General features: G+C 32.8%; 1 protein-coding gene and 1 non-coding gene across 2 annotated transcripts; one reads left to right on the forward strand and one right to left on the reverse strand.

Moving 5' to 3' along the window:
* Positions 1-3,432: 3,432 nt before the first annotated feature.
* On the reverse strand, positions 3,433-14,268 carry LOC126779798 (uncharacterized). The gene is made up of 10 exons (XM_050503935.1): positions 14,263-14,268; positions 11,900-11,983; positions 10,040-10,108; positions 8,292-8,409; positions 7,539-7,637; positions 6,181-6,335; positions 5,819-5,876; positions 4,668-4,768; positions 3,737-3,844; positions 3,433-3,519 (listed from the first exon to the last, which is right to left on the reverse strand). The coding sequence occupies exons 1-10, from the start codon at positions 14,266-14,268 to the stop codon at positions 3,439-3,441; spliced, it is 879 nt and encodes a 292-aa protein (XP_050359892.1). The 3' UTR covers positions 3,433-3,438.
* On the forward strand, positions 10,482-10,553 carry Trnad-guc (transfer RNA aspartic acid (anticodon GUC)). Its single transcript has one exon. It is a non-coding gene; the product is annotated as a tRNA-Asp (tRNA).
* Positions 14,269-15,105: the final 837 nt, after the last annotated feature.

Here is a 15,105-nt window from a genome sequence, read left to right on the forward strand (position 1 = left end):
TTTTATTAATAAGGTATAATATTTTTATAAATCATCGCACTCACACAACAAATCAAATTAAATAACTATCATTACATGTTGATTTTGCGTCATTAAAATATCAATAATTAAATATTGATTCATTAGAAATAATATTAAAAATCATTTCGTCATATCTAATAGTATAAATGTGTTTTGTGGTTTTTGTAGTAGTATATCTATATATGCTATAATAATCTCTTTATAATCTATAACGCATATTCCCATCAAATATGAATGGTTAGTCTAATATTATAATATTAGAGCAATAATATATTATATAGTAAGATTTTAGTGCTTAATAATTGTAAAAGACATACATATGCATGCACTAACTTTAAAAGTATTAATCATAATCTACATTTCCATATCCTAGATTCGTGTATTAGAAAATATTGTGACGTTTTCATAGTCATTAGATTTTCTTCATATTACAAGCTAAGAACATTAATAATATAATCCAGTAATTTTTAATCAACCTCTTATATAATACTAAATTATAATGTGTCAAAAAATTCATTGAACGAGAATACAATTGACCCAAAATTATCAATGGTTAATGATTAAATCATTATTTGAAAATTAGGAATATTTACTGTAGTTTATAGTTCGTGTTATCATTATTAAAAGTAGTTTTAATGTTTAATCGTACTGTACTGATGCGATAGGAATTTATTTATGGCACGCGTCCTTGAGGAATGTGTCTGAAACAAATAAATTCTAATGTTTTAATAATTAAATATAAACATCAGATATGTTTGTGGTAGGGCTTTGTGCAAGCTCGTCTGGGTAGGTACCACCCACTCATCAGATATTCTACCGCAAAACAGCAATACTTGATATTGTTGTGTTCCGGTTTGAAGGGTGAGTGAGCCAGTGTAATTACAGGCACAAGGGACATAAAATCTTAGTTCCCAAGGTTGGTGGCGCATTGGATATGTAAGCGATGGTTGATATTTCTTACAATGCCAATGTCTAAGAGCGTTGGTGACCACTTACCATCAGGTGGCCCATATGCTCGTCCGCCTTCCTATTCTATATAAAAAAAAATTAATAATTCCAAAAATTAATTATTTGAAATTGTTTCATGATTATATTTATTATTTTTAAAATAATAATATAATTATCTAACTCTAAAATATTCGCTCTCAAGAACAGTTTTATCAATATACGTATGGCTGCGTGTTTGATAAAATTTCCTGTGAAATTTATGTTCCTATCGCATTAATATATTCTTAATATAAATACTAAACAACATTTCTATCCTAATATGTAGTTTGTCTCTATTTCTCGATCTCATAACTTTTCATTAATACGTATATTATAATTAAAATATAATGATACAAAATAGGTAACTGCGCTTTCAAAACATTTATAAATGGCTTTTAATTGTAATAATAATTAAGGAAAAAATATAATCACATAAACTTCCAGTATTAGATGTTCAACGTTATTGAAATGTGTATAACGTTTAGCAATAGTCAGAACTCTTAAATAATTAATTTCTGACTTTCTGTTTATCATAAACCGTCATCATTATTGTTACATATTGATTTATGGTTTCATTCAATTCATTTCTTTACCATTACGTTAAAATATTCATTTAGATGTTAAGCAATAGTATATTCAAAATATCATTAAACCTAGTGTAGAACATAATGAGCGTTAACATTTTGAATTTGTTTATCATTAATTATTAATCATTCATATTTGATGCTTAACTTCTATGTACAAAATATGCTAAATAATCCATAGCTGGAATTGGGTCCTTTCATGTCTTATATTAGTTGATACAACATGTAATAAAAAATGTTGGTTATTTAAAATAATATAGAAATATAACAAAGGTCCTGGTTCGTTCAATGTAATTATTTAATTAAATATACATTTTTTTCTATTTGTACTATGTAATTTTATTATATTCAAAAGTTTGTAGTTATAACGACGAAGCCACGAGCTGAAAGTGTATGATAGTAATAATTAGAAGCATTTGTAAATTAAAAGATTTTATTCTTAATATATCAAAATGTTATTGTGATAGCCATTAGTGATATTTTAAAGCTTTTAATAATTATTATGTAATGATTTTCGTGTCGATAAATAATGATAAATACTATTTATATTAGCATTGTTTGAATGCTTCGATTATTATATACTAGTCATGTTTTTAAAATTATTTATGTTTATAATTCGTTATGCATATATTTTTTCAAATATATTAATTAGCAATGTTGCTTATTTATTTTCTAATATTTTATTCATATCAGTGTTAAATTTATGTTTTTAAAATTATTCAGTTTGTGTTATATTGTCATGTTGTTTTAATAAAGTGTGGGTATATGAACTAAATTATTGTTTTATTATATGTTTCAGTTTTCCACTCTGTAAAATAAATTTGTACGTAAGGAGAACAAATGTATATTTTTATGTAACTTTTTGGCATCGGTTTTAGTAACTTTCAATTTTAATTCATCTAAATAAAATTTTCCATTTTCAAATCTGAATTACGGTGACGGTTATAAAAATAATGATTCAAGTTATTTCTCTATTTAACGATGTTTCCAATTTCAAATGTAAATATAAATATCGAAACTAAATTCCATTAATTCTTCCAATCTCTTTATTTTCTTTCTCTACGGGCTAATTACCAAATAATCTTCCTAACGGTTACCTTTCAACTTGGCAGCTATATAAGTCATGTCCTTTTATATTCTCATAAATTGACATTTCAACAGATAAATTAACGACTGACTGATCTGTGTGTAATATCTTACCTGCGTGTAATGTAATGATCAATTAGTCCTGACCTTTTCAGAAAAAGGCTTGAAGAGATACTTGTATTTATTGGTGGGGCTTTGTGCTAGCTCGTCTGGATAGGTACCACCCATTCATCAGATATTCTACCGCAAAACAGCAGTACTCGGTATTGTTATGTTCCGGTTTGAAGGGTGAGCGAACTAGTGTAATTACAGGCACAAGGGACATGACATCTTAATTCCCAAGGTTGGTATCGCATTGGAAGTAAGCGATGGTTAAAATTTCTTACAATGCCAATGTTTATGGGCGTTGGTGACCACTTACCATCGGATGGCCCATACGCTCGTCCGCCTACCTTTACTATAAAAAAAAGATAAGCTTATTTCACCGCGCTGTTTCAATATGGGTTCTTGGATGACAAACTTATTGAAATTGTACTTAATATAAACAAAAAAAACGTTATATCAATAAATAAAACAAATTTCTCATCATAAAAATGTTTATACATTATAGTTTAATTCATATCAAATGAGCTGTAATCATCTTTAACAACTCAAAATGGTACCACAATTTTATTCTAATCAAAACAATTTAATTTGTAAAAACATTTCATTTATTTCAAATGTCTCCCCTAGTCCCACTAATGGATGGACCCCCTTTTATTTAACCTTTGAAAGCAAATGCGTATCCGCCCCCAAATGAATGTGGTCCCCGGTTTTGTTCCTCTATATCATTATCTCGATACTGAAAACAAAAGGTACATAAATCAAACTATTTAAGCGCTTATGTTACCCGGTACCGATAGATGGCGCTAATTAAATATCTCACATTTCAAAATCGCTCAGGCTAGATACATACTTAATGCTTCGATTATAATATTATTTGGTCATGTTTTAATGTGTTTTGTTATTTATAATCAGCAATGTGATATATAATGATTATTTTAATATATATATAATACCTGTCCATCATCACGACCATCTGATCTCCAATTTTGGTTGAAATATTGACTACCTGCGCCAGCAGCTGCACCGGAGGCTCCACTCGCACCTCGCTGAGGTTCAGCAGCCTAAATATATTTTGTATATTTGTATTAAATTTATTTTACTTGTACCTGGAAGCCGATTAAGAGGCCATTTGAAGATAAGTTCTTATTACAACTCTAAGACATAAATAAACTATTTCTTACACCAGCCTATATCTGCCTATGTTTGACAGCCTCATTGGTCTAGTGGCTAGATTAAAAGGCTAAAGATACCGAGGTCCTAAGTGTAAGACAACAAAAATCAATTGGGATTCAATATAAGAAAGATGTAAGTAGCATTTCGAAGGTAGCACTCCCGTGTCTCAAAAAGCACGTAAAAATCGCCACCATTATCTCCACCATAATTGTAATCGGTTAAGAGGATTTCAACATCATCAGAATTGTTTGAAGATATTTCTTTATTTAGAAACTGATACAAAATTTCTGTATATATATTACTTTACTAATCGACAAAAATAGCTCAAAACAACGATACTTCAACCTTAATGTAGCGTCTTATGGATTTTTTTAAAGAATAGGAAGGCGGACAAGCTTATGTGCCACCTGATGGTAAGTGGTCACCAACGCCCATAGACATTGGCATTATAAGAAATGTTAACCATCGCTTAAATCACCAATGCATATCTGATGAGTGGGTGGTACCTACCCAGACGAGCTTGCACAAAGCACTACCACCATTCAACATAAACAGTTATAAATACTACATACAATTCATCATACCACATAAATGCTATAAAAATTAAACAAACAAAACTAACCCTTTAATGATGCTTATAACGTAAGAGACGTTATAAGCATCATTAATTTGTAGTTATTTAATCATTAATTCTTGACTAATCATTAATACCTGATTTTGCCACTGCTGCTCCGGTCGCTGTTGGTTGTACTGCTGTTGCAAATCGTACTGGCGGCGTTGTTGTTCGTATGCCTCTGAATAGTAATTACCTGCTGGTATGTTCATATAATTTAGTTAACAATTTATAGGACAAATTTTACTAATTCACTCGTAAAATGTGAGGTTATTTTTATAAGTGTGTCATTTAAATGTTATAATTATTTTTCAAGGGACACAGTATTTTAGTTCTCAAGGTTCGTGGCGCATTGGTGATGTCAGCGATGATTAACATTTCTTACAATGTCTATGGGCGAAGGTGTCCACTTACCATCAGGTGGCCCATATGCTCGTCCGCCTACCTATTCTATAAGCGAGTGTTCACACCTAACTTAAAGTCTAAAATCGATACCTAAATATAAAAAATTTCGTTCATACCAAACCGATAACACTTGTGTAATGCTACGACACTACGCTTCACGTTCATTGCTTGGCTATTTAGTAGAACTTCTCGTTAGGCAACCGCTCAGCTTACGCGTAGTGTGAACGAAAAATACAGTTCGTTTCTACGTTCACACACACGGTTCACGATTATTCAAAAACATTTATTAGCCGATGATTAGTTTAACAATGCTGTCTTCTTCTTTCGAATTTCAAATCAATAATGAGAGAAAGAGATAGATCAATGTTTAACTGAAAAGGCGCTAAGTAGCGTTTGTGATGTACTTCCAAAATCAAAAGTTACCCTAAAACAATAAACAAATCAATATATGACTGCCTCGTTGGTCCAGTGGCTTGATGTAAGACCGCAGACCCGGAGGTCCTGGTTTCAATTCTTAGGTCGGGCCAATAAAAAGTTATTGGGTTTTTCTATCAGAAAATTTTCAGTAGCACCCGGAGTCTGGAAGTTAGAAGCGTGTACACTCCCGTGCCTCGGAAAGCACGTAAAGCCGTTGGTCCTGCTCCTGAACTCTTTCCGGTCGTGTCGGATAGCCGTCCCATCGGATTATGAGAGTTAGGGAATAGAGAGTGCACCTGTGTTTGCGCACACACTCGTGCACTATAATATGTCCTGCGCAGTTGGCTAATCTCTCTTGAGATTGGCCGCCGTGGCCGCAATCGGTCTGGAGGACATTATTCTTATTATTGTATAAATAAATAATTACTTGGAGCTGCTGGCGCTACTGGTTCGGGGCTTTTCGGTAAATGACTGCCTTCCAGAATCTGAAATAGCATAAGTAAGTTATAAAAAATACCTTTACTATTTATAGCCCGACAAAGTATTTTTAATGCTTTCTCTTTGCGTCTAATCAAGTTCTCCTATATGCATCTCGTTTCACTCAACATATCCCATTTATGTTGCTTCAGATGAAAAGTCTGTTCAGATGATTCAAACAGTAAAGTAAGTCCATAAGATCTTTTAAAAAGTAAATTGTATATGATTCGCAATTTATTTGTGAAACAAATGATAGACGAATTGATTGGTTCCTCTTTTATAGACATCGAATATAAAAAAAAAGATTTTTACTTGGAATCCTTCCTTTCCAGCACGGTACTTCAACTTCACGAGCTGTCCACTCGGATCCTTGTACTGATAAGCACCGACCCTGGACCCATCGGGTTCTATTACCTCGCCAGCTGCAAGGCCGTTGTCAGACGCGTATTCGAAGCGGAAAGCGCCCTCTGGTGGATATATTCACAATTAATATGTCAAGCCAGCTTTAAGAGATCTTGTCATTCATTCAAACAAACAAACATTATTCTCTCACTCTCGTAATCAGATGAGAATGATATCAACCAGAGAGTCTAGTGTGAGTTTATTTACTTTTTTTTAAATGTAATTTAATGTAATGTAATGCCTTGAAGTATTCAATTTAATAGTTAATTTAAGTTAAAATATTTGCACGTCATAATATAATGACTAAATATGTATATTTTGTTTAAAGCAAATAAATTGAATTGAATTTTTTTGATAGCGTTGACGTTAAATTGGCCTGTTGACGTGGTTGGTAGAAACTTACCTTTCACGCCGAAGGTTGTCGGATCAATTCCTACCCGGGACAGACATGAACATGTCTGCTTGTCCTGAGTCTGGGTGTAATTATCTATAAAAGTATGTGTTTACAAAGAAAGGTAGTAAATGTAGTATATCAGTTGTCTGGTTTCCATAGTACGAGCTCTGCTTAGTTTGGGATCAGATGGCCGTGTGTGTAGAAAAAAATTTATATTGTATCGAATGCGAATTTGAATGGAATTCCGATTACTGTCACTAGATGGCGCTGTTTTAATTTCATCACAGTTAACGTTAACGCAATCGAATAAGTAAAAACCCTCGCACTAGGCACACAGAGAGAATTTAACGGAGCTCTCATCAGGTCAGGTTTTGACAATCAATAAACACGTTTAAACCATTCTATATTGTATAAAGACTTTGAACTGTATAACTATTAAGTTCCAGAAACCCGAACTGGTACGAAGAATTTATTGGAAACATCACGTATAGCTCCAATCCAAGATATGATCTGATATCGTAACAATCCACTAAACGCATCAGTGTGAAGTATAGAAATTATATTTACGTCTATTATTGCATATAGCATAAACGCCATCTGTCTGGTTGGTCTTATGCCTTATATATAAGGCCGCAGATCCCGAGGTATTGGGTTTCAAACCTGGGTCGAGCCACTAATAAGTTGGTTTCTTTGTCGCGAAATACTCAGCAGCAGCTTGGAGTCTGGAAATTGACAGTGATCCCGTGCCTCAGAAAAGCACTCGGAAAGATTTTGTCGTCGAAAGTGTATTCGAATTGCATATGTTTATATATCCATGCCGTTAGCTAGTATCTCTTGAGAATGTCTAGACCGAAATCGGCCAATAAAAACAAACCTGAGCTCAAAGATTGTTTGTGATGCAGGATCGACGCTTGCTGTTCCTTTGAAATGCCGTAAGGAACGCGCCAATTTTCTGACCGTGGACCATCTGAGCCTAGAACGATAGATATAAAACCATATTATATAATATATAAACAAAAGGTGTGATACACGTATGGCAGAATTCTATTGGACACATCAGGCAGGTTTCCTCACAATATTTTCCTTCACCGCCGAGCCACAGATGAATTATTATAAACGCTTAGTTAGCGCACGTGAATGTTTCTGTCATAGTTGATTAGTCAACAGGAGGTGTGTTATATTAAATAATTATTAAAAAAATACACGTGGTGTACCCAACCTTCTTCTCAAAAAAGGGAGAGGAGCCCTTAGCCCAGCAGTGGGAAACTTACAGGCTGTTACTGTACACGTGGTGGCTTTTCAAGCCCGTTTGGGTACCACTCACTTATCAGATATTCTACCACATAACAGCAAGACTTAGTATGTACAGTGTAACTACAGGAACAAGGGACGTAACATCTTAGTTACCAAGATTGGTGGCGCATTGGCGATGTAAGGAATGGTTAATATTTCTTACATCGCGAATATCTATGGGCGGTGGTGACCACTTAACATCAGGTGGCCCATTTGCCCGTCCGCCTAACTATAACATAAAAAACAAAATTTGACATAAAAATTTTGCATAAAAATTTTAAATAAAATTTACTTCGCTAATTATAAAAGGAATTTTATTTAGTTAACAACAAACCTCGATTGTAATTTTCATAAACCGGCGGAGGGTTTGGTCTCCAGGACTGCGCGGTGGTACCTTGTGGTGTCACGTCATCGCTAGCCGGGTTGAACAGCTGTGGGCGGTACGGGTTTACCTATGACATGATCAAAAGAAATTAGGTATTATTATAATATTTAATGCACCAAATTTTCGCCTCAAAAAAACACATCCTTGGCAAGGTGTTCGCCTTATACTAAAATTCCAGAAGTAAATACTTTCAGCTTTGACAATTAATATATTAAAATTTCGTCAGTAAAAACATTGATATATAAGGCATAGATAATAAATAATTATATATACATAAATGATAAAAATGAGGAGACAGTACTCCTTGATTTTTTATGATTTAAATATATAATTTACTTCTTTATAAATAAAATACTTGTGTAATTTAAGTAACTGCTGCGTTTCTTGCTGGTTGTTCTCGATGCTATACTAAGCCGGTGGTAACGTTAAATGTATTTTGTAAAATCAAGGTTCAAAAAGGCTTGAAAGACCTCATTCGATAAGCATTATCCTGACCGAAGAGCTGGTGAAAGAAACTCATCGAGTTTTTTGTCAGATCATGTAATTTTTTACAAATTTTCAATGTAACAAAGACCAGCCAGCCAGCTTGAAGTCAGCTTGAACAATGTACATTTTGATTTATCGTTAGATATTTTTTATTGTGAATTTTGGTAATACAGAGGAACTATTTTTCAAACTTCCCACTGTTCTAAGGCCTTATTTTCTTTTTAAGAAGAAATATGGAGTTTATTCCACCACGCTGATCCAAGGTGGGATTCGTCTGTCACATTCCACCGCATGACTTCCTCAAGATGTTTTCCTTCACCGTTAAGCACGAGATGAATTATAATCACAAATTAAGCACATGAAAACTCACCTTCGGTTAAGATTCTCGTCGTCTAACTACTGAGTCATTAAGGTTCATTTGCAACGAACAGATAAACAATATTATATGAGTGATTAATTAACCTTCTCCTCAAAAAGGGAGAGGAGGCCTTAGCCCAGCAGTGGGACATTTACAGGCTGTTACTGTTACTGTTACTGATTAATTAAGATGAGTGAATCAATGTCACAAGGATAGACCATAACATCTTAGTTCCCAATATTGGTGGCGTTGGCCATGCAAATTGTATCCAATGTGTTGGCAATTTATTGATTGTCTGTATCGGTCGGTCGGATATAATTTATTTATTTATTAAGGATCTCCAACAAATGATACACACTTACGATTACATTACATCGTGGAATAATATTTTAAAATATGTGTGCTCCTTCAATTAAATGTTACATAGTGGTACTCAATAAAAAACACAGTAACTATAAAAAAGGTAAACAATTGTTAAACTAAGATTAAATTGTGCAAATGTGAGTTAAATGTTATAAAATTAGCTACAAAAATTATAATAACGAGTAATAATAAAACTTAAAAATAAAAAGTTAAGCTTATAAACTTATAAAAGAAAAAAAAAAAACAAAACTTATAATAAAATTACATCTGGGCATTAACTGTCATTATGGGAGAGAACAACTGTCATGGTAGGAGTTTTAAAAAATTAGAGGAATTAACTTTTTTTTTTTTGTTTTAAGATTATATCGGACAATAAATAACGTTACACTGACAACGGTGTCTTATTTCTGAACAGATTAAAAATGACAATCGATGTCACTAGTCAGTCAATCGATGTCAATAATTTTGTCACTAGTCAGCCTATACTTACTACTTCAGTTGTCCTCTGTGATGAAGCCCAAGGCGTATCCAGTGGCTGAAACATGGCAGATCTAGGAACCTAAAATGTGATATAATAAATATATATATATATATATATATATATATATATATATATATATATGTAATAAATGACAGTTATATATCTGTTCAACAATTACTAAGCTCAATGCTCAATGGAAATGATTTAAATATAAGTTGCTAAGTTAGTTTTATTCAACAAGCGAAGCGAAGTAAGTAAAAGCTTGTAAAATTGTTTTTTGTTTTTATTTAACTATTATTATCGAAGGCTATCTTAGCTCTGACTTTTTTGACATGAAATTTTGATATACGAATTGATATTATATATATTTTTTTAATTATGCTGAATCGATTTACGCATTCAAATATTCTTATTTAAAAAAATATACAATAATTTCGCATGTTCAGCCACATCCTCGGTAGTATAGTGGTAAGTATCCCCGCCTGTCACGCGGGAGACCGGGGTTCGATTCCCCGCCGGGGAGGAATGCATATTTTACTTTTTTAAATAGATAAATTCGTAATTATATTTTAGGTTAAATATTTAATTTAATAAAACACATTATTATACATGTATAGATTCGTCATTCGTCAACTTATACCAGAAGATGCAGAACATTTCGGAGTATTTAGTATATAATATTAATATATAAGTAGCTCGACTTCGTATTTTCACCCGCTGGAATTAGACTATTAACGTTACAAGCGAGAATTGTATGTTCTTGTATATTACATACTTTTAAGCATATACATATCCTATATATTAATACGTGAAATGAAGACTTTGTAACCCTTTTTAAGCATATAGCGCGCGCGAAGTGTTGTGAGATGAGGCATAGTTAATGTTTATATTAATAAAAAGTGCAGAAAGCCAAAAGGTATATTATTTTTAAAATTATTTTTAATCTCGTTTTCATTCAAAAAGCCGAGATGGCCCTGTGGTAAGAACGCGTGAATCTTAACCGATGATCGATATTCACAGGCTGTTACGGTACGGAATCGTTTTCATTAGCAATGAATTGCTGTCGAGGTTCGACCACTGCGGGACCTCTATATTTCACATATCATCGTCGTTATTGTATCATATCTCGCGAGTTTTATCAAAATAAAACCCTTATTGTAATGTTCACCCTTTAACCATGCTTTAAGTAAAGCGTACGATTGGTATTACAAATTGAATAATATATATTATATTTTATACATCAGCTCGCTATGCACACACACCGTCCTCACTTCGCGCCAATACCAAAATCTATTATATTTTCCCGCGCTCTGCGATGTGTCACCCGAGATGACAGATAATATATACATAGATTATATATATTAATAATATTATAAAATACTAATTAATACATAACTGTAGACGTGTATACACTACACTTATTATAATGTCTTATAATGCTGAAAGTATAGTATTACGACATTTTTTTAATGTTCATGCTAGGCCAAAGACATTATAAAGAATGGGCATTCCCCTTAAAAGATACCACTGATTCGGATGTATATTCTACCGGGTAGAACTGACAAGAAACTCACTCGTTACTCTCTTTCTACAATCAAAATGTAACTTACATAGATAATTATTTCTTTATTCAATAATACGTCTAATTAATCAAAGTTTTTTCACATGTGATTTTATTTAATTAGTCAGTAAAGCTAATATTATTTGAAGAATTTTAGTTTCTATTGAATGAATCATTGTTACAGTACAATAAATGTTTCACATCAAGAAAGTAAACGTGTTCTAATATTTACAAGTATATAAAGTTTATTAGTAAGACTATATATACTGTATTTATATTTTATATATATATATATAAGTAAAACTCACTTGTTGGAATGTTTGTGGTCCGTAATAATCCCCATCCTGCGCTTGCGCAGCCGTCGCTATGACGGCGCACCAGAAACATATTAACTGAAATTAAAATAATAAATTTTGTATATTTTTAACTATATAATATAGGAAAAGTAAATTAAATATTCTAAATTTAAAAAAAAAGTAGAAAAACGGACTGACAATTGGGTCATCTGATATGATTAAATAACCAACATTGCCAATAGAGAAATGCTTCCTATTCCTTACAGCGTACCACCAACCTTGGGAACTAAGATGTTACGTCTTCTGTGCGTTTAGTTACAGTGTCTTAATACTTTGTATTGCTGTTTAGTGGTAGAATATCTGATGATTGAAGTACCCAACGGGCTTACAAAGTTACCACCAAGTTACGTTAGACCCAGTGATTAGAAGACCAGAATCTTAACCAACGATTGTAGGTTCAAACCCCAGCAATAAGATTTCTTACGCTTATTTGTTTTTATGTGCTCGGCGGTGAAGGGAAATATACTGAGGAATTTCTTACATATTTATACCAAGCATTGGAGCGTGTAATCACTATATGTAATAAAAGTACCCTCGCCGCGTCTGTCTGTCTGAACTAGATAAACTTAAATAACTACATATCCGCCCAGTATTACTAATTTTTGTAATTTAATAACATTGAAACATTTTTTTTAATTAATTAAAATATAATTGATGAAGCGTACGAACGAATTATGCAAATATTCGTCCCGAATTCGTACGGGAAAGCTTGTAATATTGTTTTTCTTGCACTCACTGAAGATGTTTAATGTTCTTTGTATAATACTCTGATGTTGGTTGATAAACATTATTTATCTATTTATATTTAGAACAAATTTAGTCTCCCATTAAGGGTTCCCTAGGGGGTAACCTTCAAAGTTGTGGTTTCCAAAAACCTTTCTCTATGTTACAAATTTAGCTGTGTAGAATCAGTAGTTTTGGCGGTGTAAAAGTATGTCAGGAGAAACGATTTTACAAATAAATTGTTCTTGTTTCGTTTGCAGTGGAAGCTCTTCAACTGTTGGAGTAATAGTGCAAAAACTTTCATTAAAAAAAAACACTTTTATGCCATTTCTGATGACTCTATAGACATTGTGCAAGCCTGGATAGGTATTTTACGAGGCAGATATTTATAGTACGAAAACAGATGCGCAAACAAATCAAAGATGGTGGAGACTTAAAAGAAATAAAAAAATCCGGTAGGTTCTTAGAAACAATTTTGAATGGACATTTTATAAGATTATTATGTTTATGATATATGAAGGATGGTTTAAAGATTATATGTATATTAGTTTAATAGCTCAACGGTATACGACAAGCCGTCAGCCGACAGGCGTCCGTTGTAAGCCCTCCGGTTACTGTCATACCCTCAAGCTGAAGTCCCACCCGTTAGGAATAGCTCAATAACAATTTATATTTATAGATATTCTACTGCTAAACGGTTGGGTATACATAGTATTGTTTCGTTTTGGTTTGATGGGTGAGTGACCCAGTGTAACTACAGGCACAAGGGACATAACAACTTCATTCCCAAGTTCGGTGGCACATTGCGATGTAAGGAATGGTTAATACTTCTTACATCGCCAATGTCTATAGGCGGTGGTGACCACTTAACATCGGGTAGTTCATCCGTTCACCATAAAAAAGTGTGGCTGGGTCATGTTGTACCCAGAGGATCAGAATTGCGATACAAAGAAGAAATGCCGCTAGTATTCTTACCAACATTGTACGCGGTCACAATTTGTACAGTTGCTCATTTCAATTATTATTCAACTATACAAAAGTATACTAACTAAAGTATAAACTATATTATATATACTATGTACCTATATTTAAAGCCTAAATGTAATTAATTATTATGTAAATTAATAAAAAAATGTCTCGTAAGGCCAGTGCAGCCGCTGCTCAAATACTCAAGAGCCGCAAATATTCACTTTTATCCAACGAATATGGTATTGCGGGGCTGAGTTTTGAAACATTGTGTCCATGGTCGTCCGATATAAAAAGAATCATAAAAGATTTTTCTAAGAAACTGGTCCACACTTCTGGTGACCCAAGAGCTGGCACTTATTTAGCCCAAAGGCTGAGTCTAGCGTTGCAGAGAGGCAATAGTGCCAGCGTCTTGGGTAAAATGCCACAGGACAATCTTTTAAACGGCGTGTTTTTGCTTTAAATTTGTAATGTGTATTTTTTTCTTTTTATTTCAATTTTGCATTTTATAAAAATGTCTGTGCATAAAGTCTTTAAATATAAATATAAAAAAAAAATTCTTAACTTCATAAAAAAATTATATTTTAAAAATTCGAATCAGCAAAGAAATTTTTTATTCAACTTACCCTCATAATTAACTATATATAAAACACTTTCTATCAACAGACTAATATAAAGTATGCTCTACTTACGAAAATAACATCTATATATAGATGTTTGAGGAGCGATGGACCGAAAAGTAACTGGTCGGCATGCACTGACCGTGCTAATTATTTTCATATGAAATAATTAATACTTATTGTGAGTAATGAACGTATTTCAATCATTATTAACACAAGTGATCTAATTGTCAAATGAAATTAAATTAAAACAATAATATATTACAATGGAAGAAGTAAATATATACAAATCTTATATTAACATATTCCAAGCGATTCACTAATAGCTTTGCTGTAGATTAAAAACAGTTCTTGTTTAATATTTCTTTATTTATAATATATAATGTGATATTGGGTTATTTCATAACATAAGCATCCAAAGAGAAAAACGAACGGTTGGCGTGGTTGGTGGATGCTTGCCTTTCACGCCGAAGGTTGTGGGATCGATTCCCACCCAGGACAGATATTTGTGTGCATGAACATATCTGCTTGTCCTGAGTCTGGATGTAATTATCTATATAAGTATGTATTTACAAAAGAAAAGTAGTATATGTAGTATATCAGTTGTCTGGTTTCCATAGCACAAGCTTCGTACAAGCTTATTTTGGGATCAGATGGCCGTGTGTGAAAAATATCCCAGGATATTATTATTATAAAGAGAAAGGTTTTTGGAAATTTCAACTTTAATGGTTCTCCCCTAGGGAACCCTTAATGGGAGGTTAAATTTATTCTGAATATAAAGAAAAAATGTTTATCAACCGAAATCAAAGTATTACACGTAGAACATTAAACATCTTAAGTACAAGAAAT

This window comes from Nymphalis io, chromosome 29, assembly GCF_905147045.1.
Source record: "Nymphalis io chromosome 29, ilAglIoxx1.1, whole genome shotgun sequence".
NCBI classification, from domain to species: Eukaryota; Metazoa; Arthropoda; class Insecta; order Lepidoptera; family Nymphalidae; genus Nymphalis; species Nymphalis io.

Coding starts and splice junctions, on each gene's coding strand:
- LOC126779798 (XM_050503935.1), bottom strand. Junction 5,877..6,180: donor CTGGAAAGGAAGGATTCCAA/GTAAAAATCTTT, acceptor ATGCTATTTCAG/ATTCTGGAAGGCAGTCATTT. Junction 4,769..5,818: donor AGTAGCGCCAGCAGCTCCAA/GTAATTATTTAT, acceptor TGAACATACCAG/CAGGTAATTACTATTCAGAG.